Below are 27,642 nucleotides of genomic sequence, written 5' to 3'. Positions count from 1 at the left end.
GCGCACCTGGTGCACACCTGGTGCACACCTGATGAGGCGGCGGCCCTGGGGCGGGTCTGCGCCTCCCCGCCGCCTTCACGTGGTTGTTGCATGCTTGTTCATTTTAGGCTGAACTGTAGCTTGCTTTGAGAAAACGGGATAAAGTTCATGTCCGTTAAATTTGCATTAGACGATAATTGCTTGGTTAAGCAAAGATTTTTTTTCCGTGAGGGAGTCTTCTGGACTGTGAGGGAGTTGACTGGCCCGTGAGCTCTCAGCTCTGCAGACTGCGTGCAAGCAGCACAGCCCAGCGTCCCGCTCAGACCTGCCCTCTGAGAGCCTTGAATGAGAAAGGCCAGTCCTGAAAGGTTATATACCGTTCGATTCTCCCAACACAAGATTACGGAGCTGGAGAACAGATTAGTGGTTGGAGTGATGGAGTTGTCGTGTCTTGACTGGTGATGGATACGCAGACGTTGACCTGGGACGAAATTGCACAAAACTAAAACCACACAGGAGCGCGGGTCACAAGGGGTGGCTGTGTCAGTAGTGTCCACGTCTTGGTTGTGATGTTGTTTCCGGTTTTGTCAGATGACTGTTGGAAGGCCCTGAGCCCAGTAGATGCGGAAGAGGGGCCTCTGTTACTTCTCACGAGTCCGTGGCGCCTATAGTTACATCGTCGTGAAAGGTTAACAAACAGTGATGGCTGGCATTTCCGGAACACCTTTTGTGGACGGTGCCCCTTTATCCTCTGCGAGGTGCACCTCGTCTCCATCTTCAGGTTTCCCTCCAGGCTGTGGGTCAGGACCAGCCCCGTGGTGGTATTAACGAGAGCCGGGGTATCGCCGCGTCCTCCCAGTGTTCACAGCACAGTGCTCACGGCTGGGGTGAACACCTGGAGGGCTCCTGCAGTGCTCTCCTGCACGTTCAGCAGTGTCGTAACTTGTTCATTTGTCTTCAGGTGGCTGGGTCAGGTGACTCACCGCAGCAGGTGACATCCTCCGACCCCCAAGAAGGACTCGTGGGACCATAGTTTTCCAGCGGGCCCGCAGGCTGCTGTCCAGCGGGTAGACAGTCTAACGGCTTAGGAGGCAGCAGCCTTTCCTGGGTGCTCCGGGCAGTAGAGAGTTTGGGGTGACCCTCAGCTCTCCGCGAGCTGGATGTGGGAGGAGCTGTGCTCACGAAGGCCGGTTCACCCCCTGCAGACAGAACACGGGCACAGGCGCCGGTCGGCAGCCTCGTGTCCCCGAGCCTGGAGGGATGATGGACTTGGTGGGAAGGAGACAGCGGGCCTTCGGAGTGCAGGGAATGTCCTTTTTGCCCAGAGCGTTCACGTGCCTTGTCTATGTAGAGTCTCAGGGTCAGATCTTGTTTCATCTCTTACACCTCAAGAATCTTCCATCTGTTTAGCCGATCCTGTGTCTCACCTTCGTATCTTCCCTTATTGTTTCCCGTTGTCTTTCTTGGAGCGGCCCTCATGATTCCATACCTGATCAGTACTACGGATGTATGTCTTGTTACATTTGGTTTCCTTATGTTAAAGTTTCAGAAATAGAACTAGTTCAGCCAGTTCCGGCTGGCGTGGCAGGGCTGTCGGGAAGTGCGGCTGCCAGCGTTGATGGCCCCCCGCTGGGTTGTTAGCGAGCAGGGCTGAAGGTTAACTATTTGAGAGAGATGGCTTCTCCCCTGAGAACGTGAATCTGCTGTCCACAGTCACAATAAGTGGTCGCCTTTATGAGCTTGAAATATCAGATACACTGTTATAATCTATCGTAAGATAGGGTAATACCTAAAATGTACCTTCGTGTTTTCTAAATGGCTGCTGCGACAGTCTTCTCAGGCTTCAGGTTTTTACTTTTATTTATTTTTTATTTTTTAAATATTTATTTATTTGGCTGCGTCGGGTCTCAGTTGCGGCACACGGGATCTTCAGTTGCAGCATGTGGGATCTAGTTCCCTGACCAGGATCGAACCCGGGTCCCCTGCATTGGGAGCGCGGAGTCTTAACCACTGGACCGCCAGGGAAGTCCCTCAGGCTTCAGGTTTCTAAACCGATTTAAAATGCTTTCGAATTCCTCCAGGCCGCCCGTTGGAGAAGCAGGTGGTGTGTGTGGGTGGCTGCACCTCCAGGCTGTGCAGAGGGCAGGGGGCCTGAGTCCCTCCACAGTCTGTCCTTGGAGAGGTGACCACGGCCAGCTCCGCTGTGTGTGTCGGCGTGGCCTCTGGGGAGGGTGAGTGAACGGTGGAAGCTTTGGTTGCTGAGACAGGTCTGTCTTGGGCAGAGCTGGTGAAGAATTGTACACGCATTTCTCAAAAGGCGTCGTTAACCGCAGGTCTTGCAAAAGCTACATGGAGTGTTAGGAAGGATGGGCCCACCCTGCACAGGTGAGCGAGGCCGGGTTGTTCCAGGGCCTCCTGGGGTGTGGATGAGGTGTCCGGTGGGTGCAAGGACTGGGGAGGTGGGCTCCTGGGGGCGGTGGGCTAGTGAGACCATGTGAAGTGCTGAGTCGACAGCACCGTGTCAGTAAAACGCAGCCCCTGCCCGCGTGTGATTGGTGGGAGGAGCACTGTGGCCTGGCCTTTGCTGGGACCCTTTCCCATCTGTGCTGTGGGCCGGAGGGAGGTGACGCCCCGGGAGCTCCTGTGTCAGGTGTGAATTGGGGGAATTGATCTGGTGGTTCTGATAAAGAACGGGCCTCCAGACTCTGTGTATTGCACTTCTAAGTGTGCTGTTTTTTCCAGTGTTTCTGTGATGGGTGCCGTGCAGCTCGCCTGAGTGTCACTCCCAGGTGGTTGTGTGGGGGGAGGGCAGGTGGTGGTGGAGAGGCTGTTGTCATCAGGGACCTGGGCGTGTGCCGCAAGCACTGGGAACGGGTCGGTATCTGGTCGAGCCTGGAGGGCCCGCGAGGGTCGAGGGTCGTAGTTGGGCAGATGTGCTGTCAGTGAGATGTAGCGTCACTGTGGAGCTGCGCTGGTCCTGGGAGGCTTTTTTTTTTTTTTTGGGCTATGTTGGGTCTTTGCTGCTGCGCGCGGGCTTTCCCTAGTTGTGGCGAGTGGGGGCTACTCTTCGTTGCGGTGCACGGGCTTCTCATTGTGGTGGCTTCTCTTGCTGCGGAGCACGGGCTCTAGGCGCACGGGCTTCAGTAGTTGTGGCACTCGGGCTCAGTAGTTGTGGCTCATGGGCTCTAGAGCGCAGGCTCAATAGTTGTGGCTCACGGGCTTAGTTGCTCCGCAGCATGTGGGATCTTCCCGGACCAGGGCTCGAACCCATGTCCCCTGCATCGGCAGGGGGATTCTCAACCACCGCGCCACCAGGGAAGCCCCCTGGGAGGCTTTTGACTTTAAAAATGGTTCCATGTTATCCGAGCAGGTGGGACCTCAGGGAATGGGATGTTGGTGACCTTGGACGGCGTGTAAGCAGTCACTGTGTTGAGGCATCGGCTAAGACGCAGGATCATACCGGAGACAGACACTGCCGCGGGGATGTGGGTGGGCGGGGCGGGGGCGGGGCTCCGCCCTGGCCTCACACCCGCTCCCCCCCACCCCGCAGAGGAGCGGCGGCGCCGGGAACGCGAGGACCAGATGTACCGCGAGCGGCTGCGCACGCTCTTTGTCATCGCTGTGATCATGAGCCTGCTGAACGCGCTCGGCTCCAGCGGCGGCAACATCTCCTGGAGCGACTTCGTGCACGAGATGCTGGCCAAGGGCGAGGTGCAGCGGGTGCAGGTGGTGCCCGAGAGCGACGTGGTGGAGGTGTACCTGCACCCCGGCGCCGTGGTGTTCGGGCGGCCTGTGAGTGCCGGGCCCGGCGGGGTTGCTTAGAACAAGCTGTGAGTGTCTTGATTTAAGGAGGAGGCCTGGAGGCTTTGAGAAGGGGGCGAGGCAGTGCGGTCCCGGCGGGGCTGTGCAGAGAGGAGGTGGGAGGGCGGCAGGGGCTCTGGGCTGAGGGAGAGGGGGCAGCGGGCGTCCCAGCTCTGCCTGGCGGGTGGGTGGCTGGAGCCCAGCGGGCAGGGGAGGGAGGGGATGGGGCTGTCCGGGCTGAGAGAGGAGAGACGGGTGGGCAAGGGCCGGCCCTGGGCAGGAGCAGGAAAGAAAGGGGGCGGAGGAGAGGGGCCCTGCGAGGGGGAGGGGAGGCTGCAGGCTTCGTGCCAGGTAGAGGGTTGGGCGTCAGGGAGGGGGAGAGACGCCCAGTGACAGCGCTGCTGCGAAGCAGGTGGGTGGGCGCACGGAGCGGCTGTGCAGACCCTCCTGTGAGGATGAGTCCGTGTCCAGCCTGCCTTCCCATCTCCGACCCCTCTCATTTACCCCCAGGAACACGACGCCAGCGTTAGGCCCTGGAAAGGTGACGTCGATACCAGAGTATTTTCTTTTTTTCTTTTAATATTTTATTTATTTATCTGGTTGTACGGGGTCTTAGCTGCGGCAGGCGGGCTCCTAAGTTGTGGCATGTGAACTCTTATTTGCAGCATGCATGTGGGATCTAGTTGCCCGACCAGGGATCGGACCCGGGCCCCCTGCATTGGGAGTGTGGAGTCTTATCCACTGCACCACCAGAGAAGTCCCCCAGAACATTTTCTCACACACTTATCCTGTTTGTGTTTCACAGGTGCCTCTACACTGGCCTGAGAGCCTTCTGTGTTAGTACTTTTAATCCAGGATCCAGTCCAGGATCATGAGTTACACTTAATTGTTGTGTTTCTCTAGCATCCTTCCCACCTTCTGCTAGAAGTTTAGCCAGTGGGAACCCAGGCGCCTCTCTCCACGCGGGGAGCCCGAGGGCTTTCTGGCTGGACTCGCTCTGCTCACTGGAGCTCAGGCTTGCTCCCGTGGGCGGAGCGCTTTCTCCCCGACGGCTCCCTCCCACGGTGCCCCAGAGCACGCCCCGCGGGCACCCCGGGCGCTGCTCTGCTTCTGGGCTGGTTGGGTGCTGGGCTGAGGGGGCTCATCCTGCCCGAGCCAGCGCGGCCATGGGCACAGCCCAGCCCTGCCAGCCTCTCCTTCTTCACGGCTGGGCAGATAGTAGAAGTTAAATTCCAGTGCGCTTGAGAGGCCAGGGGCAATGGTAGCCGCTGCCGGCCCGAGGGCGAGGGGCCTGGTGGGTGCTGCTGAAGCGGCTGATTCGGGCCCAGGGGATCAGAGAAGGCTTCACAAGACGTGGGGTTGAAGGGGCTTGTGGAATCATACGTTTTGCCTTTGGATTTTGAAATAGAAAGAGGATCCTTTCCACGTTTTTCCCTTCCATCCAAATGGGCCAGGGAAGGTGTTTGAGTGATCAAGGATCAATGAAGTTCAGACCAGGCGTTTGGGGTCCGTTAGGTTAGTCCAGCCACTAAGGCCAAGGGGCGTTCCAGTGCCAAGCTTGGTTGTGATGGGTGGGGCCGCTGTGTGCCCCTCCATCTGGCCTTCTGAGCCCACAGAGTGGAGCCTGAGTGGCCACTCGTAACGGTGGTCATCCCGCAAGACTTTCAGGAGACTTCAGAGCAGGGGGAAATCTGGTTGCTCTGTTTAGATTCCAAGAGTGTGCTTAGAATCTGAGCCTGGAACAGTCTAACCCTGGAAAGCATGGGCTGGCTGCCGGAACGACGACTGACGTGGGCTTAGGGTGGAGGTGATGGGACTGTCCCGCCAGCGTCCGGGAGACGCCGCCCGCTCCCTCTTCCGTAGTCTCCCGTCTGCCTGAGGACCGAGGAGCCCACTCGGTTGACTGTCAGACCCAGCCGATGGTTAGACAGGGAACCTTCGCAGGGTGACTGGGGCAGCGGGGTCCAGCACTGCGGGTTCCTCGCCGAGGCTCTGCTGGGCCCTCACAGCGGACTGCGATCCGGGTGCTGAGTTTAAGGCGCACATGCTGCCCTTCGCTTGCTTGAAATGTGTTTCCGTGAACATCTCACTGTAACTGTGTTGGAGAGAACGAACTCTCCCTAGACGTGGAGGGGTTTCTGAGTGGCAGGCCTCTGCTTCTGAAGCCCTGCCGTTGTCCACACACTGTGGCTGGGGCACCGTTCTCTGTCCTCAGGGTCAGTGGTCTGGCCTGTTCATCACTCGCGGTCCCTCTGCTTTCTGCCCCCAGCGGCTGGCCTTGATGTACCGAATGCAGGTGGCAAACATCGACAAATTTGAAGAGAAGCTTCGAGCAGCTGAGGATGAGCTGAATATCGAAGGCAAGGACAGGATTCCGGTTTCCTATAAGCGGACGGGATTCTTTGGAAAGTAGGTTGGTCATTTCTGTGTGCCTCTGAACTAACCCAGGCTTGACTTTGTAATGTGAGAAACAAGCCCCAGTAAAAATCTCACACTGGCTCTGCCTGCAGTGAGCTAGAGCCCCTCGTGGGAGGCGGGCGCGTGAGGGGCAGCATGAGGTGGGCCAGCTTGGAGTCACTTTTAGGTACCACTTCCGCTGTCTGTGGTGTTTCCGAATTCGGCCCAGGTTGGGTTTGCTGTTACCTGCAAACAGGAAGATGAGGCAGGAAAGGGAGAAGCGGGGTGTCCAGTGGAACTTCTTGGTTCCGTGCTGAAGAGAGACGTAGAGACGGTGCAGGGCCTGTGGGCGGCGGGGCCTGCAGACTCCTTGGTGGGAGCACGTTCATCAGCGGGTCACGGGCCATGTATCTGGACGCTACTGTGTGCAGAGGTCTGCGTCCCCTCGTGGTGACCGGCGGCGTCTGTGAGGTGCTGTGTGTCTGTCCCACAGCCTCTGGCTCCCGAGGGTGCAGGGCCCCTAGGCTGTACCTCTGCTTGTTGTAGGGAATGGAGGGGGCACACCTGGACGGGTCCCCCTCTTCATCTGGGGGGTGATGCCCTACAGTTTGCTCTTTTTACTGTTATACGGATTTTGCCTTAGTGACCAAAGTTGATGGCCTACTTTTGAAAACAAAATACGTGGAAGGTGGAGAGCTGCTCTTGGCAGGCATGAGTTCCCCCGGGGCTCTGGATGGCGGGTGACGTTCTGGCTTCACGCCACGGTCGGGTTCTGCGTGCCCAGCGCTGCTGTGCTCCAGATCTGAGACTTCGGGAGCATTTGATGCAGGAGGGTAGTTGGTGAGAATGGGCAAGGAAACCCCTTTTCAGCGCTGGTTCCACAGGCTGATCTCAGAGCGAGGGAGCCCTTCTCATCTTGGGAGCGTCTGCGGGCCCAGCCTGTGTGAGGCCCGTGTGTCGGCTGCCCGGCGGCCGGTCCTGAGCCTGTGCCCACCTTTCTCTCTCGTGCTAGCGCCCTCTACGCCCTGGGGATGACAGCCGTGGGCCTGGCCATCCTGTGGTATGTTTTCCGTCTGGCTGGAATGACAGGACGGGAAGGCGGATTCAGTGCTTTTGTAAGTTGTACGAATCGTCTCCCCGAGCTTGTGGTCCTGGGATTCGTCTGTGTGTGCTGACCCTTTCCCGTCACCTGCAGGATGAGTGCACAGTGGACGTCAGCCTGGACGTCGTCCGGCAGCTCTTCTTTCCTTCCGCTTGGCTGACCTGGGCGGGGCGCAGCACCGGCTCCAGCCGAGGCCCCCCTCCTGGCGTTTGGATGGCTGAGCCAAGGGGTTTACACTGCACTGTGTCCTGCATTTTGCACTCTCAGCTGGACGTGACTATTTGGGGGTTTCCCCTGCTAGCTGAGACAGCTTTAAAGGTTGTCTTTAAAAGGCCGACCTTTATGCACTTCAGAAGTATTCTTCTGTTGTCATGGCATTCACTGTAACATGCACTTTCCCTCCCCCTCAAGTCGTACCTGGCCTGTCAGCCACATCAGCAGAGGGCCGTGGAGGAGCCCCTCCTGGGAACCGGCCGGGGGGACAGAGCACCCCAGTTTCCCCCGGACTGGGGCCCTCGGTAGCTCAGGACGTGCACGCACACTGTCAGTGGCAGCATGGTGTCTCGTGGGGTGCGCCGTACCTGGCTCAGCCAGTTTGATAGTTCTTGCACGCTTTGGGCTGTTTATTGTTGTATTTAAATAATACTGTTTCAAATCCCACGCAGCTGCATCTTTTGAGAGCCTGTCCTGAAGGAGATCGTGGCTGAGGTTGAGCCCCTCACCAAGAGCTTGTCTGTCCAGCCAGGTTGCGCTCCAGAAATTGACCAAGTAACTTTTTTACCAACATTCCCCAGAACTGCGTGTCGTTACATAACTTTTATAATCAGAGAAAGAAATCACACGATAGTGGGGAAGGTCACATAGCGAAATAAGATGGCTCATGCAAAGACGTGGAGTCACCTCGTTGACATGGGGAGTGTTTTCCTTCAAGGCAGATTGCTGGATGCCGGGCGGCTTTCTAGCTGTCAGCGTCCTCGTGTGTCTGGACCGTGCCCTTAGCTGCCGTCTGAGTGAGTGGGGACGGTGGGGCAGGACGTGCAGGTGAGCCAGCACCCGGGGCTCCTCCGCCCTGCCCTTCTGGGCTGCACAGGGCTCTGCCCTTTGTCTTTCTGCCCAGAATCAGCTTAAAATGGCTCGCTTCACGATTGTGGATGGCAAGACGGGGAAAGGAGTCAGCTTCAAAGATGTGGCAGGAATGCATGAGGCCAAGCTGGAGGTCAAGGAGTTTGTGGATTATCTGAAGGTGAGCGCGTGGTGGCGCAGGGGGCGGGGCCGACTGCCCGGCCCGGGGCCGTGCTACACGGTGAGCCCCCTGCTTGGCCGGCACCTAAGTGGTGGCTTCCGTGACCATGGTGCCCTGCGCTGCCTGTCACCTGTCACCGCAGAGCGCTCTGCTTTCCCAGAGCCACTTGGACGTGGCCAGTCCGTGACCCAAACCTCCCGAGAGTCACGTCCCGAAGATTGTCTGGAGCGCCGGAGGTCAGTGCGTGTCCTCTGCTGCTTTTCTAGAGCCCAGAGCGCTTCCTTCAGCTCGGAGCCAAGGTCCCGAAGGGCGCGCTGCTGCTCGGCCCCCCCGGTTGCGGGAAGACGCTGCTGGCCAAGGCGGTGGCCACAGAGGCCCAGGTGCCCTTCCTGGCGATGGCTGGCTCGGAGTTCGTAGAGGTCATTGGAGGTGGGCCCCCCGACCACGTGTCCGGGGCGCACTCCTTCTGCAGTGGCCGGGTTGCCTTAGGGAGTCGTGGGCATGGAGGGAACGGGGCGCTGATGTTCTGGGGAGCCGTGGTCTGGGGGGTCCAGGAGGGAGTGGGCCGGCACACGTGCAGCAGGGTCCGCCTGCTGGGGTTTCCCCGGGAGCAGGGTCCGTGCCCCTGACCTGCCCGCTTCCCCATCCCATGTCCTCAGGCCTCGGCGCGGCCCGCGTGCGGAGCCTCTTCAAGGAAGCCCGCGCCCGGGCCCCCTGCATTGTGTACATCGACGAGATTGACGCCGTGGGCAAGAGGCGCTCCACCACCGTGTCCGGCTTCTCCAACACGGAGGAGGAGCAGACGCTCAACCAGCTGCTGGTGGAGATGGACGGTGAGCGCCGCTCGGGGCCGGGTCGGCGGGGGTGCTCGTGGGCTGTGAGGGTTTGTCAGCACTGGGCACTCCTTCTCCCGCAGGTGATAACCAGAAACACAGCTCTCACTTTCCCACAGGCAGGGCAGTAGTACAAAAAGAAAAAGGAAGAAAAGGTGGGAACACCGTGTCGGGTTGGGTCACGACGGTGGTGGTCAGTCTCAGAGGAGCCCAGGGAATCTTGCTGCTGTGAGAGTCTCTGTGCCCAGCGTGGGTGCGGCTGGTGCCTCAGATGCGTGGCCGGGGGTGCTGTGTCTGCTGCCCTTGAGGTGACCTCTGGACTGGCTTCCACACAATTTCTTTTTCTTTTTAATGGAATTGGGTTTTTTTTGAGCTATTCCTGTAAGATCCTCTTTGGAGTGTGTGTGTGTGTGTGTGTGTGTGTGTGTGTGTGTGTAGATATTGTGTTTGTTTTCATTGTGGTAAAATATACGAAACATAAATTTTACCGTTTTAACCATTTTTAAGTGCAGTGTTTAGTGGCAGTGAGTACATTCCCATTGTTGTATGACCATCACCACCATCTGTCTCCAGAACTTTCTCATCTTCCCAAACACAGATTGTCCCCATTTAATACCAAGTGGGCATTCTCCCCTCCCCCAGCCCCTGCCCCCACCCCCACCATCCTACTGTCTGCGTCTGATTTAAGTGGGAATGTACAGTGCTTGTCCTGTTGTGACTGGCTCATCTCACTCAGCATCATGTCCTCAAGGTTCATAGGGTCTTAGTTCCCTGACCAGGGATCGAACCCACACCCCCTGCATTGGAAGCACAGTGTCTTAACCACTGGACCGCCAGGAAGTCTCAGAATTCCCTTCCTTTTTAAGGTTGAGTAATGTTAAACCTTAACATTACTCAACCAGGTGTGGATGGACCACAGTTGGTTTATCCACTCATCTCTCGATGGACTCTTCTGGCTGTTGTGAATAATGCTGCTATGAACATGGGCACACAGATATCTTTTCAAGTCCCAGCTGCGTAGGATCCATTTTTAATTTTTCTTTAATCAGAATTCTAGTGCTGTTTTAGGTATTGTAGATAAGGAAGACACTTTTTTCTCAAAGTAGTTTTGGTCTAAGAGAACCATTTATTTATATATATATTTTTAAAATATTTATTTATCTTTTATTTTGGCTGCACTAGTCTTAGTTGCAGCATGTGGGATCTTTAGTTGCAGCATGTGGGATCTTTAGTTGTGGCATGTGGGCTCTTAGTTGTGGCATGCGTGAGGGATCTAGTTCTCTGACCAGGGATTGAACCCAGGCCCCCTGCATTGGGAGCGCAGAGTCTTACCCACTGGACCACCAGGGAAGTCCCTATTTGTGTATTTATTTTCCTCTTTAAAGTATTCTCAGCGTTTGGGATGGTGGATCTGGTGGCCAGTGTGTGGACAGTGGAATCTGATTATATGTGGCTAAGGGTGAAACTTTTTTACTTAGCCTCTCATTTTCAAATAGTTTCAGACTTACAAAAACAATGGAAAAGCAGTCAGAGTTCCTATAACTATTCCCTTACCGCACGCAGCCCAGAGGCTGACGTGGATGAGGCCTGACGCAGGTGTCCGGCAGGTGCCTCTGACCCGCAGATGTGCCCTTTCTGGCCCAGGGTCCAGTCCAGCCTCACGTTGCTTACCTGTCCTGTCTCCTTGGTCTCCGCCAGCCTGGGCCTGTCTCTATGCCCTTGTCCTTGTGACTGTGGCACTTCTTCCGGGCCAGGCCCGGGAAAGGACGTCCCCCGAGTGAGGTTGAGCCCCGCACATGTGGCAGGAGCCGCACAACAGCCTCCGTGGCATCACTGCGCACGGCGGTGCCCCCGTGCCCCGACTCTGGTGCTGGGACGCGGGCCTGCAGCGCTGGGCGGGTCGGGGGCTGATGCACGGGAGGCACTTCGTCATCTGAAAGCTCTGCAGGTTGAAAAGCGCAGTGTGATTGCTCACGGCAGAGGAAAGGGCTGCCTCGTTAGGTCCTGAGAATCATTTGCGTCCGGAGCTGCCCCTGGAGACCTGCGTCTCCCTCTCGTCCGGGTGTCCGTCAGGATGGCTCAGGGACTCTGCCCCGTGGTCAAGGTCTGAGGAGCAAGCTTCCTGGGGAGGACGTGCCTGGGAACTCGGTGTCTCTGCACCTGGGATGAAGCTCTGGGGGTCGCTCCCTGGAGACGGGCCCTCCTGGGGCCCCACCCCCGCTGCCCCCGGCTCTGACCAGCCCCTCCCGCGTGCTGGGCTGTGAGCAGCTGGACCCTGAGCGCACCGTCTGGTCGTCTGCACGTGAGACTCCGAGCCTCCGGAAACCCCGGCGCAGGGTTTGATGAGCCTGCCGTCAGAAGTGCTGCACCTCAGCCGTGGCGGCGGCTTCTCTTTAGAAGGACGGGTAGCCCGGGTGGTGCTGTGGCACACGGCAGAGCGTCTCCGGAAGCCACGGTCGAGCTCCACGGCCCTGGCGCGTGTGCCAGACTCACGTCGTCCTGCAGCTGCCCACCCGAGTGCTGGCCCCGGGGGGCTTGTGGGCCATGGGGGGACGCGGCGGGGTGCGCGCCCCTCCCCTCCCCTCCCCTCCTCCGAGCCGGAGTTTCCTGGCGTGTCGAGTGAGGCTAAAGCGCGACCTCACCCATAGTTGTGACTCTGTGTGCGTGACGGGGCTCCCTCGTGGCCCCGCTGTGGCCGAGCACCTGGGGCCCGGGAGCAGTACCCCCCGTCTCTCTGCTCCTGTTGCTTTTTGCGCTTGAAGCCAGAGACTACCCTTCCGGGTGACGTGCGCCCACAGGAAGCGTTCCCAGCTGGCGCCTTCTCTGATGGGCCCCTTTGTGCCGCCAGGAGAGAAACAGCTTCCATCGGCTTTGCTGCAGCCGTGGGCCCCCAGGACCCGCCCCCCGGACCCCCGAGCACCCCCTCAGGGGCCCTGGCAGGGCTGGACCGCCGCCAGCGGGCCTTTGTGCACAGACACAGCTGAGCGTCTGAGGAGCCTTTGTCACCCCTCATGGAGGGGCGGTGTCTGCTCATCCAAGCGCAGAGCGTGCAGTGGGCAGGCGGCAGGGGAGGGAGGAGGCCCACTGCACGGGCAGGGGCAGGGCACCTGCATTCCCGCTCACAGCCCAGTGCGCACAAAGAGGCCTTCGCACCTCGCACCCCACAATGGACGTCTCCATCCACACCCCTGTGACCTCGATTCTGCCTGGAGTCCGTAGAAAGTCCCAGGTGCCTAACCCACAAGGACCTCCTGTATAGCATAGGGAACTGGAGTCAGTATCTTGTAATAACCTGTGATGGAAAAGAAGCTGAAAAAGGATATACGTACATATATACGTAAGCATAACTGAATCACTGCGCTGTGATTCAGTGCTACACCTGAAGCACTATAAATAAGCTATACTTCAGTAAGAAAGTAAAAATTAACGAAAAAGAGGAAACCGCAGGTAGCGCTCACACGGCCTTTTCCCTGTTAGTCTGTGACCCGTGTTCAGTGAATTTCTGTGTGCGGCGTGAGGCTTGGTCACAGCTCACTGTGTGTGTGGACGTCCAGCCGCTCCAGCACCTCTTGTTGGAGTGCCGTCCTTCCTGCACTGAGCCTTCAGCGTTGCGTGAGCCCAGCCAGGCGCCTCTGGAGAGCATGTTCTCGGACCCCGGCTGCTGGACTCTGTCCTCCTCACACACGCGTCCCTGTTACTTAGCTGTGCACTCGGTCCTGAAAGAAGGTAGAGATTCCTCTCACTTCATTCAAAATAGTGGCAAGAGCAGACGTGGTGAGGACGTGAAGCGACTGGATCCCAGGTCTGTGCGTGAACCTGGACTCTAATTTGAGTGAAGCAGCTGCGCAAACGCATCTGTGAAGCGGCAGGGGAAGCGAACCTGACCCCCTGCGGCGGGAGGGGGAAAACGTGCAGCCTCCCGGGAGACAGCTCGGCTGGCTCTGAACACACACGGCACGTTGACCCGGTGTCCACAAAACACGCGTGCACCGGTGTTCCCTCACTTGTAACAACCGAAACCTGGAGAGAGGCCGTGTGTCCTGCGGTGGGTGCGTGGCTACGCCCTGGTGTGTTCTCATGGGGGCACCGGGCAGCAGTGAAGAGACGCTTGCTGTTGTTACGCCCGACTGCCTGGCTGGATCTCGGGGTTTATGCTGAGTGAAAAAGGCCAGCCTCAAAAGGCTACAGACCGTATGCTTCAATTTATACGAGACCGTGAAAATGACAGTTCTGGGAGGGAGAACACGCGAGTGGCGGGGAGGGGACGGGGCTGTGCAGGGAGGTCTTTGTGGTGGTGGGATCTGCCTCAGTCCGGGGTGGAGGCTGGGCACCGCGCAGAGAGATGCGTGCCCGGCACATGGGGTTGCGGCAGCTTCGGCTCCATGTGGGAGTCACCTGACATGCAGCCACGGGGACGTCTGTACGGTTTCTGCCACTTGCGGTGTGTCCACAACTATGCCAGTCCCTAAACAAGCCCTGTGGGCCACTTGCTGACACAGAGGCCGTAGCCGTTACGCGGAGCCCCCGCCTGGAGCTCCTGGCTCGCGCTCACCCTGGCCCGGCTGCTGCTTTCTTCTACACTCGTTGTTCCTACTGTTTTTCAACGTTTTTTCACTGTTGTATAGTCTCAGGATTCTGTGTCCACAGCCCCGGCCTATGGCAGGCAGGCATTTGGGGAATCTGAGTGGGGAGCCCCGGCCTACGGCAGGCAGGCATTTGGGGAATCTGAGTGGGGAGCCCCGGCAGGTGTCCCAGGTAGCACTCTGGGACTCGAGGCGGAGGGGCTTCTCCGTCCCCAGGTGCCCCGGGAAGTGGACCCGGCCAGCTCTGCCCAGGGCCCCTCCCTCCAGCAAGCCTCTCGTTTCCATGTCAGAGTTTCGCTTTTCCTAAGACTTGAGCATAGGCAATCGGGGCAGAGGGGCTGGGGCATCACGTATGCTGGGGGGTGCTTGCTTTTGTCTGAGCTTATTTCAAAAGTCTGGGTTATTTTAAGACGCCGCCTTTGTGTTGGGAAGCAGACGCTTTTCTGCACTGTCCACTCTCGAGCCATGCGTGGGCCCGGGCTCCATGAGGTGTCTGGGCTCACCGCATCCCAAAACGCGGAGCCCGGGCTGGGAGCCTGGTCTCTGGGAGGCGTTTCTTTGAAGTTCTGCAGTGATTTCCTTGGGGCTGGGTGTGGTTTGGGCTGTCCTGGTGGTGTCAGCCCCTGGGCGAGGTGGGCTTGCTGGGCCCCTGGCCGCTGTCCTGGGATCGTGCAGTGGAGTGAAGGACTCTGATTTCACTTCCGTTGAAAGACTTTGTATAGGTGATTTGAAATTGTATTTGTCAATGTCAGTTTATTACAGATTCAGTTAGCAGAAGATGGATCGTGGCATCGTTATTTTTTAAACCGTGTGTTACGGAACTTTTCCGAAGCGGGGAGGGGCCTGCTTTGAGTGCCACGCCCCAGCCCAGCCTCGGTGCCCGTCGTAACTGCGGCCAGTTCTGTCTGCCAGCACCGCTGCCTCTTCCCCGTGGGTTAAAGCAGACCCAGAGTTCTGCACCTTCGTTAGGAGGAATACCTCCATATCACTGTGACACTGGTTCTTACTAGCGTCTAACATCCAGTCGGGGTCAGATCCCCCCGGCTGCTTCGTGGGGCGTTTTTTTGCAATTGCTTTATTCAAATTAGCGTCCAGCCCAGGTTCACACATAGGTGTGGGCCGTTAGTGATGGTTTCTGGACTTGCTTTTAAATTCTCATGAGAGACCTGGGCCCTCAGTCCCAGTGTTGGAGGGGACATGTCCCCGCTGTCCCTGGCAGTGGTGTGGGGAGGTGCCCCTCGCACCCCGGGAACACTCTTCCTGCAGGGCTGCTGTCTGGATGTGGAGGATAGCCGTGGAGGGCAGAACCGGGTTCCAACCTGCGGTTCTGACTCTGGGCCGCGGCCTGGGAAGGAAGCGTTGGGTTCTTGCTCTTGTGGTTTTGGTGGAAGCGCTCAGGAGGGACGGGCCCGGGTGGGTCCACAGCTCTGCGTTCAGGTGCCCCGCCTCTCCCGCCCCGTGTCCCTCAAGGGGGTCCGTGGGGAAGCTGCCGGGTTGGGGGCCCCACCCTAACAGCCGCTGTCTGTTCCTTCAGGAATGGGCACCACCGACCATGTCATCGTCCTTGCGGCCACCAACCGAGCTGACATTTTGGACAACGCTCTGCTGAGGCCAGGCCGACTGGACCGACACGTGTTCATCGACCTTCCCACACTGCAGGTCAGTGCGGCCTGGCTGGTCTGTCCGGGCCTCGGCTCCCTGCTCTTCTGTTTTTTTGTTTTTAATTTTATTTATTTATTTATTTTTATATATTTTTTTGGCTGTGTTGGTTCCTCTTTGCTGCGCGCGGCCTGTCTCTAGTTGCTGCGAGCGGGGGCTACTCTTCGTTGTGGTGCGCGGGCTTCTCATTGCGGTGGCTTCTCTTGTTGAGGAGCACAGGCTCTAGGTGCGCGGGCTTCAGTAGTTGTGACGCGCGGGCTTCAGTAGTTGTGGCTCGTGGCCTCAGTAGTTGTGGCGCACAGGCTTAGTTGCTCCGCGGCATGTGGGATCTTCCCGGACCAGGGCTCGAACCCGTGTCCCCTGCACTGGCAGGCGGATTCCTAACCACTGCGCCACCAGGGAAGCCCCTGTTCTCCTGGTTTTGATCCTTGCTGGTTTCCTCTTTATCCTGAAACGTCTGGGCCGAGTTCTGTGGCACGGCCTTTGCGGAGCCTCAGAACTGTGTGCTGCACGGCTTTGGAGCCCGAGCTGCGTGGCTGCCCCGACGGGGTGGAGGGTGCGAGCCCCAGGGACCTCTCGGCCCCTCTGGCCCCACTGCCTCCGGCCTCTGCTTGGCCGTCCACCTCCAGGGGGTTGGGCCTTCGTGGTGGCCCCCGAGGGAGCAGGAGCGTAGCGTGGCCGAGGACCCAGCAGGGGCAGGGAAGGGTCTGGAGGGTGAGCGTAGCAGGTGGCTGGTGGGTTAACGTTCCCGCAGAGACCAACGTGGGGGGCAGGGCTGGGCCCGGGAACACCCAGCCTGGTCCTGTCCTAGGTTGTGCCCTGCCACTGCTTCCGAAGGCCTGGATTCCCATCTTCCTGACGTGGGAAACGCTTTGTATCACACAGGATACAAAATAACCTTTGCTACCTGTGATGTGCGATGTGCTTTATCTTCTCTTGTTTCCTTTTTTCCTTCCGTTTTTGAAACGCCGCCTGCAGCTCTGAGTTGGTTTCTCAGAGCAGAAGCTGACCTCGCGGCCGGTGGCTCCTGCCTGCAGGGCAGGACGGCGGGCTCCCTAGTGTCAGCTGGCGGGAGCCTGCACCCGTGCCCTTTGACCCGTGTCCCCTGTCCCGTGTCCCGCAGGAAAGGAGGGAGATCTTTGAGCAGCACCTGGAGAGCCTGAAGCTGACGCGGGCCAGCAGCTTTTACTCCCAGCGGCTGGCGGAGCTGACGCCGGGCTTCAGCGGTAGGGGCACTGGTCTTTGTCTGGGGCTGGAGAGGGCGGAGGGGGCCTCCCCAGGGACCCTCCACCCCTGCTCTGGGGCCCACGGCCAGCACAGCCGGGGTGGGAGTGAGGTGTGCACGCGGCAGGCAGAGGTAAGAGGACTCTCCTCCCGAGGTTCTGTCGCCTGTGCACGCCCCCCACCCCCCGCCCCGGCAGTCCTGGTGGTCCTCCCTTTGTTCCACTGCTCCCCACTGGGGGCTGCCCCGCAAGGCCGTGTCTCCTCCCGGGCCCCCCACTGCCCTCCCCCACGGTCTCCGTGTTGTCACAAATCGGGTTTCTTTTCTGTATGGCTCCCGTTTTACAGGGTAATGTAAGTAGAAACCCCTTTTATGGTGGTATAAATTTCTTCCCTTTGGACTTTCTTTAACGTCCTGAAGTAGAACCTCATGGGTGTCAGAGAGCCCTTCTCACCCCTCGACGTGTGTGCGGAGCACTAGGTGGAAGGAGCCAGCGGGGGTCCAGAGAGGCGGCTGACCTCGGCCGCGCGGCCGCTTGAGGGGGGTGGGGCGGCCCCCTCCTCCCGCCCCCCATCTCTCTGCGTCTGCTTGAGTGCCACGCCCGTGCCCACAGGCGCTGACATCGCCAACATCTGTAACGAGGCGGCCCTGCACGCTGCGCGGGAGGGACACACGGCCGTGCGCACGTCCAGCCTGGACTACGCCGTGGAGCGCGTCTTGGCCGGTGCGTGGACCCGCCCGCGGGGGGCCAGACCTAGACGCCACGCGGCGCGGTTATTGCCCAAGAGGGAAGACGGGTCAGGTGTTCCTGTTTTTACGTCAGGCCCTAACAGTGTGACTTACTCTCGTTAGTTTAAGATACTGTCCAAACAGAAATATAAAAGGGTGTCACAAGCTCACATGTGAGTGTCCTCGGCCCATCGGCCAATGAGCGGGGCCTGAGCGCCAGACAGGCCCCTGCCCACGTCGCCAGGGCTTGGCAGCTGCCCCCCGAGCGAGGAGGAGGCCTGCTCTGCGGGAGGCTCCGCGCTCTGTGTTGGGCGGGGGCCGGCGCCCGCGGCTGTGCTCACCTGCTGGGCTGCACGCGGGGTCCTTGGCCTTCTGTGAGGAGAGCAGGACGAGCTCCCGTAGCCCGGGGGCAGCACCAGAGGCCATCAGTGCGCCTCGTCCTTCCACAGGGTTTAGACCGAGTCGTTGAGGACGGCACCGAGGAGCAGGCCCCTCCCACAGATGGGCCCGCCACCCTCAGTTTGAGTTCACACCTAGGACAGGTGCCTCTGCAGCCTGGGCACAAGCCAGCGTCACTGTTTCGCACGTAAATTACGTTTTGTGTAAGCCACGTCTTTTACGTGGAAGGTGGTGCGCTTACAGCGAGAGTATCCGAGCAGGAAAGCCTAGAGGAAACCCGTCCGGAATCCTGCCTGGTGGGTGGTGCCTCGAGCGGGGTGCTCCTGAGCTGCAGCGGCCGCTCCTGGGCCCGGCTCTGGGTGGGGCGATCCGACGGCCACGGCCCGTGCGTCTCAGGACGTGTCCCCTCACAGCAGGCGCTGGGGGTGGTCCCGGTCGCGTGACTTACCAAGTACCCTGAACCTAGAGCTTGTTCAGGGTGCAGAGATGGAAACGTGCGGACGTGTGGACGGTTGGGGACAGCGGACAGGACCTCAGCAGTGACTTGAGGGGGATGAGTGTAAGGTCGCGCGGTAAGGGGTCAGCTACTCGGGCAGGAGGACCGGAGAGCGGGGGCTGCGGCTGCCCTGCCAGGTCGGGGGGCCGGCAGGAGACCCGAGCTCGTGCCGTCGGCCCCGCAGCCCCGTGAGGGCCTTGCCGGAGGGGCTGCTGTTGGCAGTGTTTGCACAAGTGGGGCGAGCGAGGCCTCGCTGTGGCGCCACGAGCACGGGCCTGGCCGCGAATCCGGGTGGCCGTGCGCCCGAGCTCACCTTCCCGGGCGTTCCTTCAGGGGCCGCCAGGAAGAGCCAGGTGCTTTCCAAGGAAGAGCAGAAGGTGGTGGCGCTGCACGAGTCGGGCCACGCCCTGGTGGGCTGGCTGCTGGAGCACACGGAGGCCGTGGGGAAGGTGGGTGCGGCGGCCCAGGCACGGGGCGGGGTGGCCGCGGTCGCCCGTGGAGCTGAGGATTGCCAGGGTTGCCGTCGGCTCCGGGACGTGCTGATTTCGTGACTCCTGAGTTTAGAAAGCAGTGAGTAAAAAAAAACAAAACAACACAAAAAAAAACAAAAAAAAACAAAAAAAAAAAGAAAGCAGTGAGTTAGTGCACGTCGTGTATTTGGCAGGCGTACCGCCGTAACGCCTCCTCAGCTGTGTGCTTTCGAGACCGGGGGGTCCCTGAGTGGCCCCTGCGGACGGTGCCCGTGTTTGGGGCGTGGGTGCCCCGTGTGGAGGGTTGTAACCGTGCCCTCCACGTGGGCCTGAGCCGGGGGCTGGGTCCCCCCGGCTGAGGAGGAGCTGCCTTGCTCCTTGTTCCGTGACCCCCGAAGACGGGGTGTGCGGCAGCTGCAGCCTGCGTGTGGTGTTTCCCGGGGGTGACGGCTGCAGCAGCGCGTTGCTGGTTGGGCTTCGTCGGCCGCTGTCCTGCTGCTTAGGCCGGCCCCCGCTGTGTCCTGGGCAGAGGGCTGTGACGAAGACCCGTGTGTGCAGGAGCCGCCCGCCGAGAAGACCCAGTGATCAAGATCAATGTTTTCATGCAGTATCTCGAAAAATTAACATGGGAAAGCCCATGGTGAAGTAAAAACCCTAATTTAAAATTTCCTGTTCTTAGGGTTTTCCATTCGACGACAGAGAGTCAGGCAGACTAGTCGTGCCGAGAAAGCCCCCTTGCCCCGTGCTCGGCACTCTGCCAGGCGAGGTGGGGACGTGTCCTTCCTCGGAGCCTCAGGGTGGCCTCCTGCTGCCAGAACCCTGCCCCGTGGGCTCACCAGGCGCGGGCTGTGGGTGGGAGCACGGGCAGCGCAGGGCCCTCGGCGGGTCGTCCCGTCCTCGTCACCTTTCCTTCCCTCGCGGACGCGTGGTCGTGTGCAGGGGCCTCACGCCCCGACAGTGTGGGAGCCCTTCCCCGTGATGCGGTTATAAACATGGGGACAGTCACATTTGCTCCCTGCTTTGAACCCCCTGATTGAAGACTGTCTTACTCCACCCCCCGATCTCTGAGGCCTACGTCCTGCCCGCTAACTGGGGCCACCTCTGTTCCGCAGGTGTCCATCGCGCCGCGGACCAATGCAGCCCTGGGCTTCACTCAGATTCTCCCAAGAGACCAGCACCTCTTCACCAGGGAGCAGCTGTTTGAGCGGATGTGCATGGCCCTGGGCGGCCGCGCGTCCGAGTCCATCTCCTTCAACAGGGTCACTTCTGGTGAGGGGCTGGCACCCACACGGCTTCCACACCCTTCAGCCATTCTGCGTGGGGGCGGGGGTGAACCCAATGGCGGGGTCTGAGTAGCAGGTGCAAATGCAGTTTTGAATTTCATTAAGTGTTTCTAAAAGACGAGCTGTGGTCAAAGGTTTGGAACTAAGCCAGACTTTCTAGATGATCTAGTTGTTACAAAAGCTTTTCCCCACGTGCAGACTGTAAGCGGAGTCTCGCTGGGCCGTCAGGAGGTGGAGGAGGTTCCGGGAGACTCGGGGCGCGTGTTGTCAGCTGCCCCACGGACCTGGATGGCGCCAGGTCGCTGCCGGTGCCGTGAATCCAGAGAGGCATCCCGAGGAGTTGTTTTTTAAACAAAAGAGCATTTTTTTAAGTTTTAAGGACAGGATACAGTTGTCCCCGGGTACCCACCTCTGCTCTCAGGGGCCGGCAGGGCCCCGGGTGCCCCGGCCTACACCTCCAGGAAAGAACCCCCTTTTCTGACCCCGCACTCCAGGGGCGCAGGACGACCTGAGGAAGGTCACGCACATCGCCTACTCCATGGTGAAGCAGTTCGGGATGGCGCCCAGCATCGGGCCTATCTCCTTCCCCGAGGCCCAGGACGGCGTCCCAGGCATCGGACGGCGTCCCTTCAGCCAGGGCCTCCAGCAGATGATGGACCATGTGAGTCCTCCCTGGTCCCGAGCTGCGTGCGGGTGGGAGACAGGTCTCTTGTGTGCTGGCTGCGTGCCCAGAGGAGTTGGGCGAGGGCCTGCTGGCGCCCGGTGGGACCGTAGACGACACAGGACTGTGAGGGACGTCGAATAAGTACATGTCTACAGTGATGGAGCCAGCGCCGTGAGCCCTGCTCACGAGCTGCCCACGAGAGACGACCGCAGTGTCGCTGGCACGTAGGCAGCCGTGGGTGTGGAGGACAGATGCGGGTCTGGGGCTCCAGGAGCTGGCGGGCTGTCTGCTGGGCAGGCCTCTGGAACAGGGCATTCCCGGGGCTGGGGTGGGGGCAGGAGGCCCTTGACAGCCTTGCTCTCCTGTTTGTTGTAAGACACGAAAGGCCGTGTTCCTGAACCCGTGTTTCTTCTGTGTACCTTAGCGCCAGGGCCGGGCCGCAGGGGACGCCGGGCCGCAGGGGACCCCACGCACGGTGGCCAGCCACCCTGGCCCATCACAGACTCTTGTCTTCCCTTTGCAGGAAGCGAGGCTGCTGGTGGCCGCGGCCTACAGGCACACCGAGAAGGTGCTTCGGGACAACCTGGACAAGCTGCAGGCGGTGAGCCCCCGCCGCCCCCGGGCCCTGCGCACGCCTGTCCCGCCAGGAGCTGGGCCTGCCGTCACTGCCCTGCTGGCGCGGCCGCTCACCCCTCCCGTGCACAGGACTCCAGAAAACGACATAACCAGCGAGCCCCACCCAGCTCAACCGAACGTAGCGCCTTTCACACCTCGTTTAGCTTTGTGTCATTGGACCTCTCAGGCCAGTTCCCTCAGAGGAGACGGGGGGACATCGCCAATCCTCCTGGGCCCGTTACCCAGTTTCAGCCAGCAGTGGGGTCTGGTCCACGTTGTTTAGTCCCTTTCCAGCTCTTACACGTCTCCTGGAACTTTTAAACCAAATTGTAAAGCTTAGCATAGTTTCAGGTGCCCATGGAAGCACCAGATACAGCACAGAGCCCTCTGCCCCCGGCTGGTCCCCTCGTGTTAACATCTCCCATCAGTGGGGCGCGTTTTCCACAACACAGTGACCAGCCGGCACGGACACGCGGCGTTAACCGCAGTCCACGCTTCAGCCACCTCGCCTAGCGCTCACCCCGCCCTCCGGTCCGTCCTCACGTCCGTCAGGCCCTCCTGGCTGGGACGGCTCCCCCTCCTGTTGCTCATGGCAGTGCAGGAGGGCTGGTCTGGTGTGTGTGGAACGTCCCCCGGTTGGGCTCTGTCTGGTGTCCTCATCGCGAGCCTGGGCTGTTGGGTTTGGAGGCGACCGCAGAGGTGAAGCTTCCGTGGACCCGGAGGGGGGGCAGCTCTCTGTGGACGGGCCGCTGTTCCTTCAGCGTGACGTTGTGGGCGTCGTGTTGTGGGGTCCCGGGAGCCGTGTGGAACCCGCCGGGGCCGGCCCGCTGCTGTGCGGGGCTCCCGTGTGCGCCGTCGGGCGTGCCTGGGCTGAGCACCATACAGCTGGCCCCTGAGCGCCGCCTTCACAGCCGGCCCTCCCTGCCCGCGATTCTGCACCTGCGGGTCGTGGGTCTCGTAGTCCTGCAGTCACGTTCACTGAAGAAATCCGCGTAGGAGCGGACCCGCGCAGTTCAAGCCCGTGTTGTCCCAGGGCCAGCTGTCGGAGCAGCCAGCGTGGGAGCGATGGGAACCCCTCAGCAGCGGCCGTGGCGGCTCTTCGTGGGTCCCTCCCCTGGTCCCATCGAGGCGGTCCTGCACGCCAGCTCCACTGCCCGCATGCTGACGCTCACACGTGTTTGTAAAAGAAATTGAAGTTGCCTAAAATAAACACGCTGGGAAGGGAAGTAGAAAACTTAATGAGGCTGGCAGCTGGCCTTGTCTTTAAGGTGGAGTCAGGGAGCGATTCTGTGCTCGGCCGCCCGCCTGCCCGGGCCGGCGGGTCCGGGGGCTGGGCCCTCCCTCCACCGCGCTCTGCTCTCAAAGGGCTCTTGTCCGGGCCCTCGTCAGCCGCTCACACTGCCCTCTTGTTCTTCCAGCTGGCGAACGCCCTGCTGGAAAAGGAAGTGATAAACTACGAGGACATCGAGGCCCTCATCGGCCCGCCCCCCCACGGGCCCAAGAAGAGGATTGCGCCACAGAGGTGGAGCGACGCCCAGAGGGAGAAGCCGGAGGCGGGGGAGGCGGAGGCGGCCGGCAGCAGCCCCTGCAGGGGGAGGAGCCGTCCTGGCCCCGGTAGCTGGACCACCTTGCTGGCCGCCGGAGCCGGTCCCTCCTCTCAGCCCTCGCTGGTCTCAGCTCAAGGCCCCTGAGATCTATTTATTGACTTCCCTGTGCAGGACAAGTAAATGTCTCTGTAGAGACGCACGGTTTCATTCGTGTTTGTGGGTCGTTCTCGCCTGTGGGAGGGTCACCGGTGCGCACGGAGCGGCCCCGTCTCGTGGGGGCCCTGAACGGCCTCGTGGTGCGGGGCCTGGGCTGGGCTCCTCCGGCTCCTGTGACTTGGTCAGGATTCTCAGGGCTCTGCCGTGAAAGGGCCTCCAAGCCCCTCGTTGCCCATCCTCCGCGGGGCCCCGTCCTGGGCTCGCTCATCAGTGGGTCCCAGGGACAGGCACTGAGCCTGGAGGAGTAAAGCAGCGTCACCTGCCGCCGCGTGGACGGGCGCACACAAGGGGCTCTGGGGGACACCCGGCTGTGGATGGAGGCCTGTGTTTCCTGCATGGTCAGCTCTGCCCCGAGGGCCGTCCTGGGTCACGGGTACTGTATTCACAGGGTGTGATGTCAGCTGCGAGGTGACCAGTTGGGACCCCTCCCTCTTGTAGGACTCTGGGAGGGAGGGCGTGGGACAGACGGACGGGTTGCAGTCGGCCCCCGAGTCCCTGGCGGTGTGACCCACGTGGGGGCTCCCACCTGCTCCTCGTTGCTTCCACCTCCCCTGTGCATCGGCGCCCCGAGGAAGCTCACGGGGGCGGGGCAGCCCAAGAGATGCTTTGCCATCTGCCCCAGTTCCCCAGGTTCCTTCCCAAAGACTGGCCGAGGGTTCAGAGGGTGAGGCTGGCGTCTTCGCCATGGGGCGGCCTCCTCTGTAATCTCACACGGATGTGGCCAAGCTCATCCCCTCGTGGTTTACCATTACAATGGCCCGCGTCTGGTGCCGCTTAGCCAGGAACGGGATGTAAGTGGCGTGAGGCGGGCTGCCCTGCTGTGGTGGAGGAAGGTGCAGCCCGGCCCCCCAGGGCTGCCCGGTGAGTGGGCTCACGGCCGCCCAGCAGGGAGGGCTGCGGGGACAGCGCTCTGCTCTGCAGGAGTGAGGTGTCCTAGGTGACGTGGCCTCCCGGGCCTCAGACACGGCAGCCGGGGAGCGCATGGGGCACAGGGCCTGTGCACCTCTGCTGCCTCTCACGCCTCCCTTACAGGGCTCCTGGAGGTGAAGGGGCTTCTCCCAACAGCAGCCCGTGGTCCCCTGGAACAGCCAGACTGCACTGGGGCAACCTGGCCCTGCCCAGCAGAGCGGGTGTATCGTGGCCTGACGGTAGCTTCTGGAACTGTCTTCGTCCGAGTCAGGTGTGTGAGGGCTCCTCGCTGAGATACACGTGTTCTTTAAGTAAATGTACATTTAATACAATCAGAGCCCCAGAAGACTAGTAAAGACTATTAGATGAATTAACTTACAGAGTTCTTACATCATAATACAAGTTGTTTTCCACTCTCGCCTATGCTCATATAAACATGGGTTTTTGTTACGCTTTTTAAAAGTTTGTTTTTAAAATTTGTTTGTTGAGGTACATCATATTAGTTTCAGGTGTACAACACAATGATTCCTATTTGTTTGTATTGTGCCGTGATCACCACGGTTAGTCAGTTAACGTTGGTCACCACACATAGTTACAGAAGTTTTCTTGCGTGTGATGAGAACTTTTAAGATCCGCCCTCTTGGGACTTCCCTGGTGGCGCAGTGGTTGAGGGTCCACCTGCCAACGCAGGGGACACGGATTCGAGCCCTGGTCTGGGAAGATCCCACATGCCGCGGAGCAGCCGGGCCCACGTGCCACAACTGCTGGGCCAGCGCTCCGGAGCCCACGCGCCACAACTGCTGACCACAAGTGCCACAGCTGCTGAGGCCTGTGCGCCTGCAGCCCGTGCTCCGCAGCAGGAGGGGCCACTGCAATGAAAGGCCCTCGTACCGTGGCGAGGAGGGGCCACCGCTCGCCTCAGTTGGAGAGGGCCCGTGCGCAGCAGCGAGGACGCAACACAGCCAAAGATAGATAGATAGATTAATTAATTAATTAAAAAAAAAAAAAGATCCACTCTCCTAGCAACTTTCAGATATTTGTGATTATAATAACATACTTCCAGGTGGTCACTTACGTTAGGTGTCCCTCGTATTACAGGAATCTCTCAGCCTCTATCAGGTTTACGTGCCGGCTGCGACTTTGGTAAGTTGAGAGGCCGGATGGTTGAGTTCTGTGCTGAAACACTGTAAAATTATCCTGTCCCTGCTGAGTTGTTCGGCTCCTGCTTTTCCTAATTCAACCAGCAGCCCATATTTATGACACTGTTAGCGTGCTAATTTTTGCAAAGTGCTCTAGGAACATGACTTGTGTGTGTGTCAAAACACAATAAAAACATGTTGCCGCTGTGAGATTAATTTTTTTTATTAACTAATTTTTTTTGGCTGTGCCCAGCAGCTTGTGGGATCTTAGTTCCCCCACCAGGGATTGAACCTGGGCCCTCGGCAGTGAAAGCACACAGTCCTAACCGCTGGACCGCCAGGGAATTCCCTGAGATTAATTTTTAAAATCAAGACTGTGTGTCAGGTACTTCCCTGGTGGTCCAATGGCTAAGACTGCATGCTCCCAATGCAGGGGGCCTGGGTTCGATCCCCGGTCAGGGAACTAGATCCCACATGCTGCAACTAAGAATTCGCATGCCACAAATAAAGATGCCACGTGCTGCAGCTAAGACCTGGTGCTGTCAAATAAATAAATAAATAAACACTGTGCGTCAAAGGGCTCCAGGAGCTAGTGTTGACCGTCTTTGGAGGGGGCCAGTCAGGTGTAGGTGTGGGGCGAGCAATTGGGGCACAATTACAAGGAAATTCTGGGAGGCTGTGCATACCCCACCCCTCTAGGGTGCTCCTCCAGGAACCCTGACCCCAGTGAGTGCTGAGTCCAGGGGCATTAGCCAGTCCTTTCAGTGGCCCTTGCGGGCCCAAGCCCAGGACAAAAGCCCCTCGGCAGAGTTGTGCCGTGGAGTTCTGTGGCAAGGAGGCAGGGGTTGTCCCTCTAGCTGAAGACTTTTTTTTTTTTTTTTTAATTTATTTTTGGCTCCGTTGGGTCTTCGTCGTTCGGTCCTCATTGCTGCGCACGGGCTTTCTCTAGTTGTGGCGAGCGGGGGCTACTCTTCATTGCGGTGCACAGGCTTTTCATTGCGGTGCCTTCTCTTGCTGCGGAGCACGGGCTCTAGGCTCGCAGGCTCAGTAGCTGTGGCTCGTGGGCTGTAGAGCGCAGGCTCAGTAGTTGTGGCGCACAGGGGATCTTCCCAGACCAGGGATCGAACCCGTGTCCCCTGCATTGGCAGGCGGATTCTTAACCACTGCACCACCAGAGAAGTCCCTAGCTGAAGAGTTTTAAAACCCTGAGCCAACAAGTCTGTGTGTCAAGAAGGACGCCTACATAACAGTTCACTTCTTTTTTTTTTATTATTTATTTATTTTTAGCTGTGTTGGGTCTTCGTTTCTGTGCAAGGGCTTTCTCTAGTTGCGGCAAGCGGGGGCCACTCTTCATCGCGGTGCGCGGGCCTCTCACTATCGCGGCCTCTGTTGTTGCGGAGCACAGGCTCCAGACACGCAGAGCTCAGTAGTTGTGGCTCACGGGCCCAGTTGCTCCGCGGCATGTGGGATCTTCCCAGACCAGGGCTCGAACCCGTGTCCCCTGCATTAGCAGGCAGATTCTCAACCACTGCGCCACCAGGGAAGCCCAACAGTTCACTTCTTTAATCTTCCCAGCTGGGAAACTGAGCTCTCAGCAGAATGTCACATGGGAACTTTTGGCCTTGCTATTCTGCATATTCCCCAAGGATGTAAGTATGGACTACTCAGGCGTCGAAAAACTGTGTGGCTGGGTTGCCGGGTTGTGTGCAGCAGACCGAGGTCCCCGAACTGCAGCTTCAACTTCTTACCACTAACTGCAGACTTCAAACCCTCTGCGGTACCCCGGGCAGCACCCTATGAGCAGTCGGAGCTGCACGAGTCTGTGGGTCTGAAAGGGGGGATGGGGACAGGAATGGGTTTGAGATTAGAAAATAGCAAGGTATCCTGGTCCATGGCGGGATTACTGAAAGGCGTCTGAGATAGACGTGGGAGGTGTGGGCTAACGTTTGTGTCCGAGGAAATACGTCCCAGGCCAAGGCAACCGTTTATTCAACAGACATCTCCTCCAGGGCCTCTCTGCTGCAGTTAGGCTGCCAGATGGAGTGTGGGTTCAGTTCCAATGGACAAAGTGATTTGCGAAGCAGATGACGACCCCTCGCTCTCCCCCCACCCCTTCTCGCCTGCACTGCCTTCCCTTCCCTGTCACCTGGAAGCAGAGCTGTGTGACCTTGACTTACCATGCATGCGCTGGGCACTGCGCTGTGTTCTGTGGCCTAACGGCAGCTCCTCCCATTTCACACCAATAACTTGCCCGAAGTCTCAAAACTAGTACAAAGATTTTATACTAGCTACTTTCCTGTGGGTCACTCACCTTCCAGTTTAGCTGTCTGTGTCTGTGAAAGGATGCAGAGATTTT

At 59.3% G+C, this 27,642-nt stretch overlaps 1 protein-coding gene across 1 annotated transcript in view; it reads left to right on the top strand.

The window, feature by feature from the left end:
- The window catches only part of SPG7 (SPG7 matrix AAA peptidase subunit, paraplegin), a 29,916-nt gene extending 6,699 nt beyond the window's left edge, over positions 1-23,217 (top strand). Inside the window, 15 exon segments of the mRNA XM_082369495.1 lie at positions 3,530-3,771; positions 6,050-6,189; positions 7,190-7,292; positions 8,397-8,522; positions 8,789-8,951; positions 9,182-9,355; positions 15,473-15,597; positions 16,721-16,823; positions 17,433-17,543; positions 18,777-18,892; positions 20,026-20,182; positions 20,691-20,857; positions 21,384-21,461; positions 22,894-23,044; positions 23,047-23,217. Of these exon segments, the coding sequence (XP_082225621.1) occupies positions 3,530-3,771; positions 6,050-6,189; positions 7,190-7,292; positions 8,397-8,522; positions 8,789-8,951; positions 9,182-9,355; positions 15,473-15,597; positions 16,721-16,823; positions 17,433-17,543; positions 18,777-18,892; positions 20,026-20,182; positions 20,691-20,857; positions 21,384-21,461; positions 22,894-23,044; positions 23,047-23,093 (2,003 nt within the window). The 3' untranslated portion in view covers positions 23,094-23,217.
- The last annotated feature ends 4,425 nt before the right edge of the window (positions 23,218-27,642 follow it).

The sequence above is a fragment of the Balaenoptera borealis genome, assembly GCF_965194805.1.
Source record: "Balaenoptera borealis genome assembly, chromosome: 19".
Classification (NCBI taxonomy): domain Eukaryota; kingdom Metazoa; phylum Chordata; class Mammalia; order Artiodactyla; family Balaenopteridae; genus Balaenoptera; species Balaenoptera borealis.
Note: the sequence above shows the minus strand (reverse complement) of the source record. Positions and strands in the feature narration are given on the sequence as shown.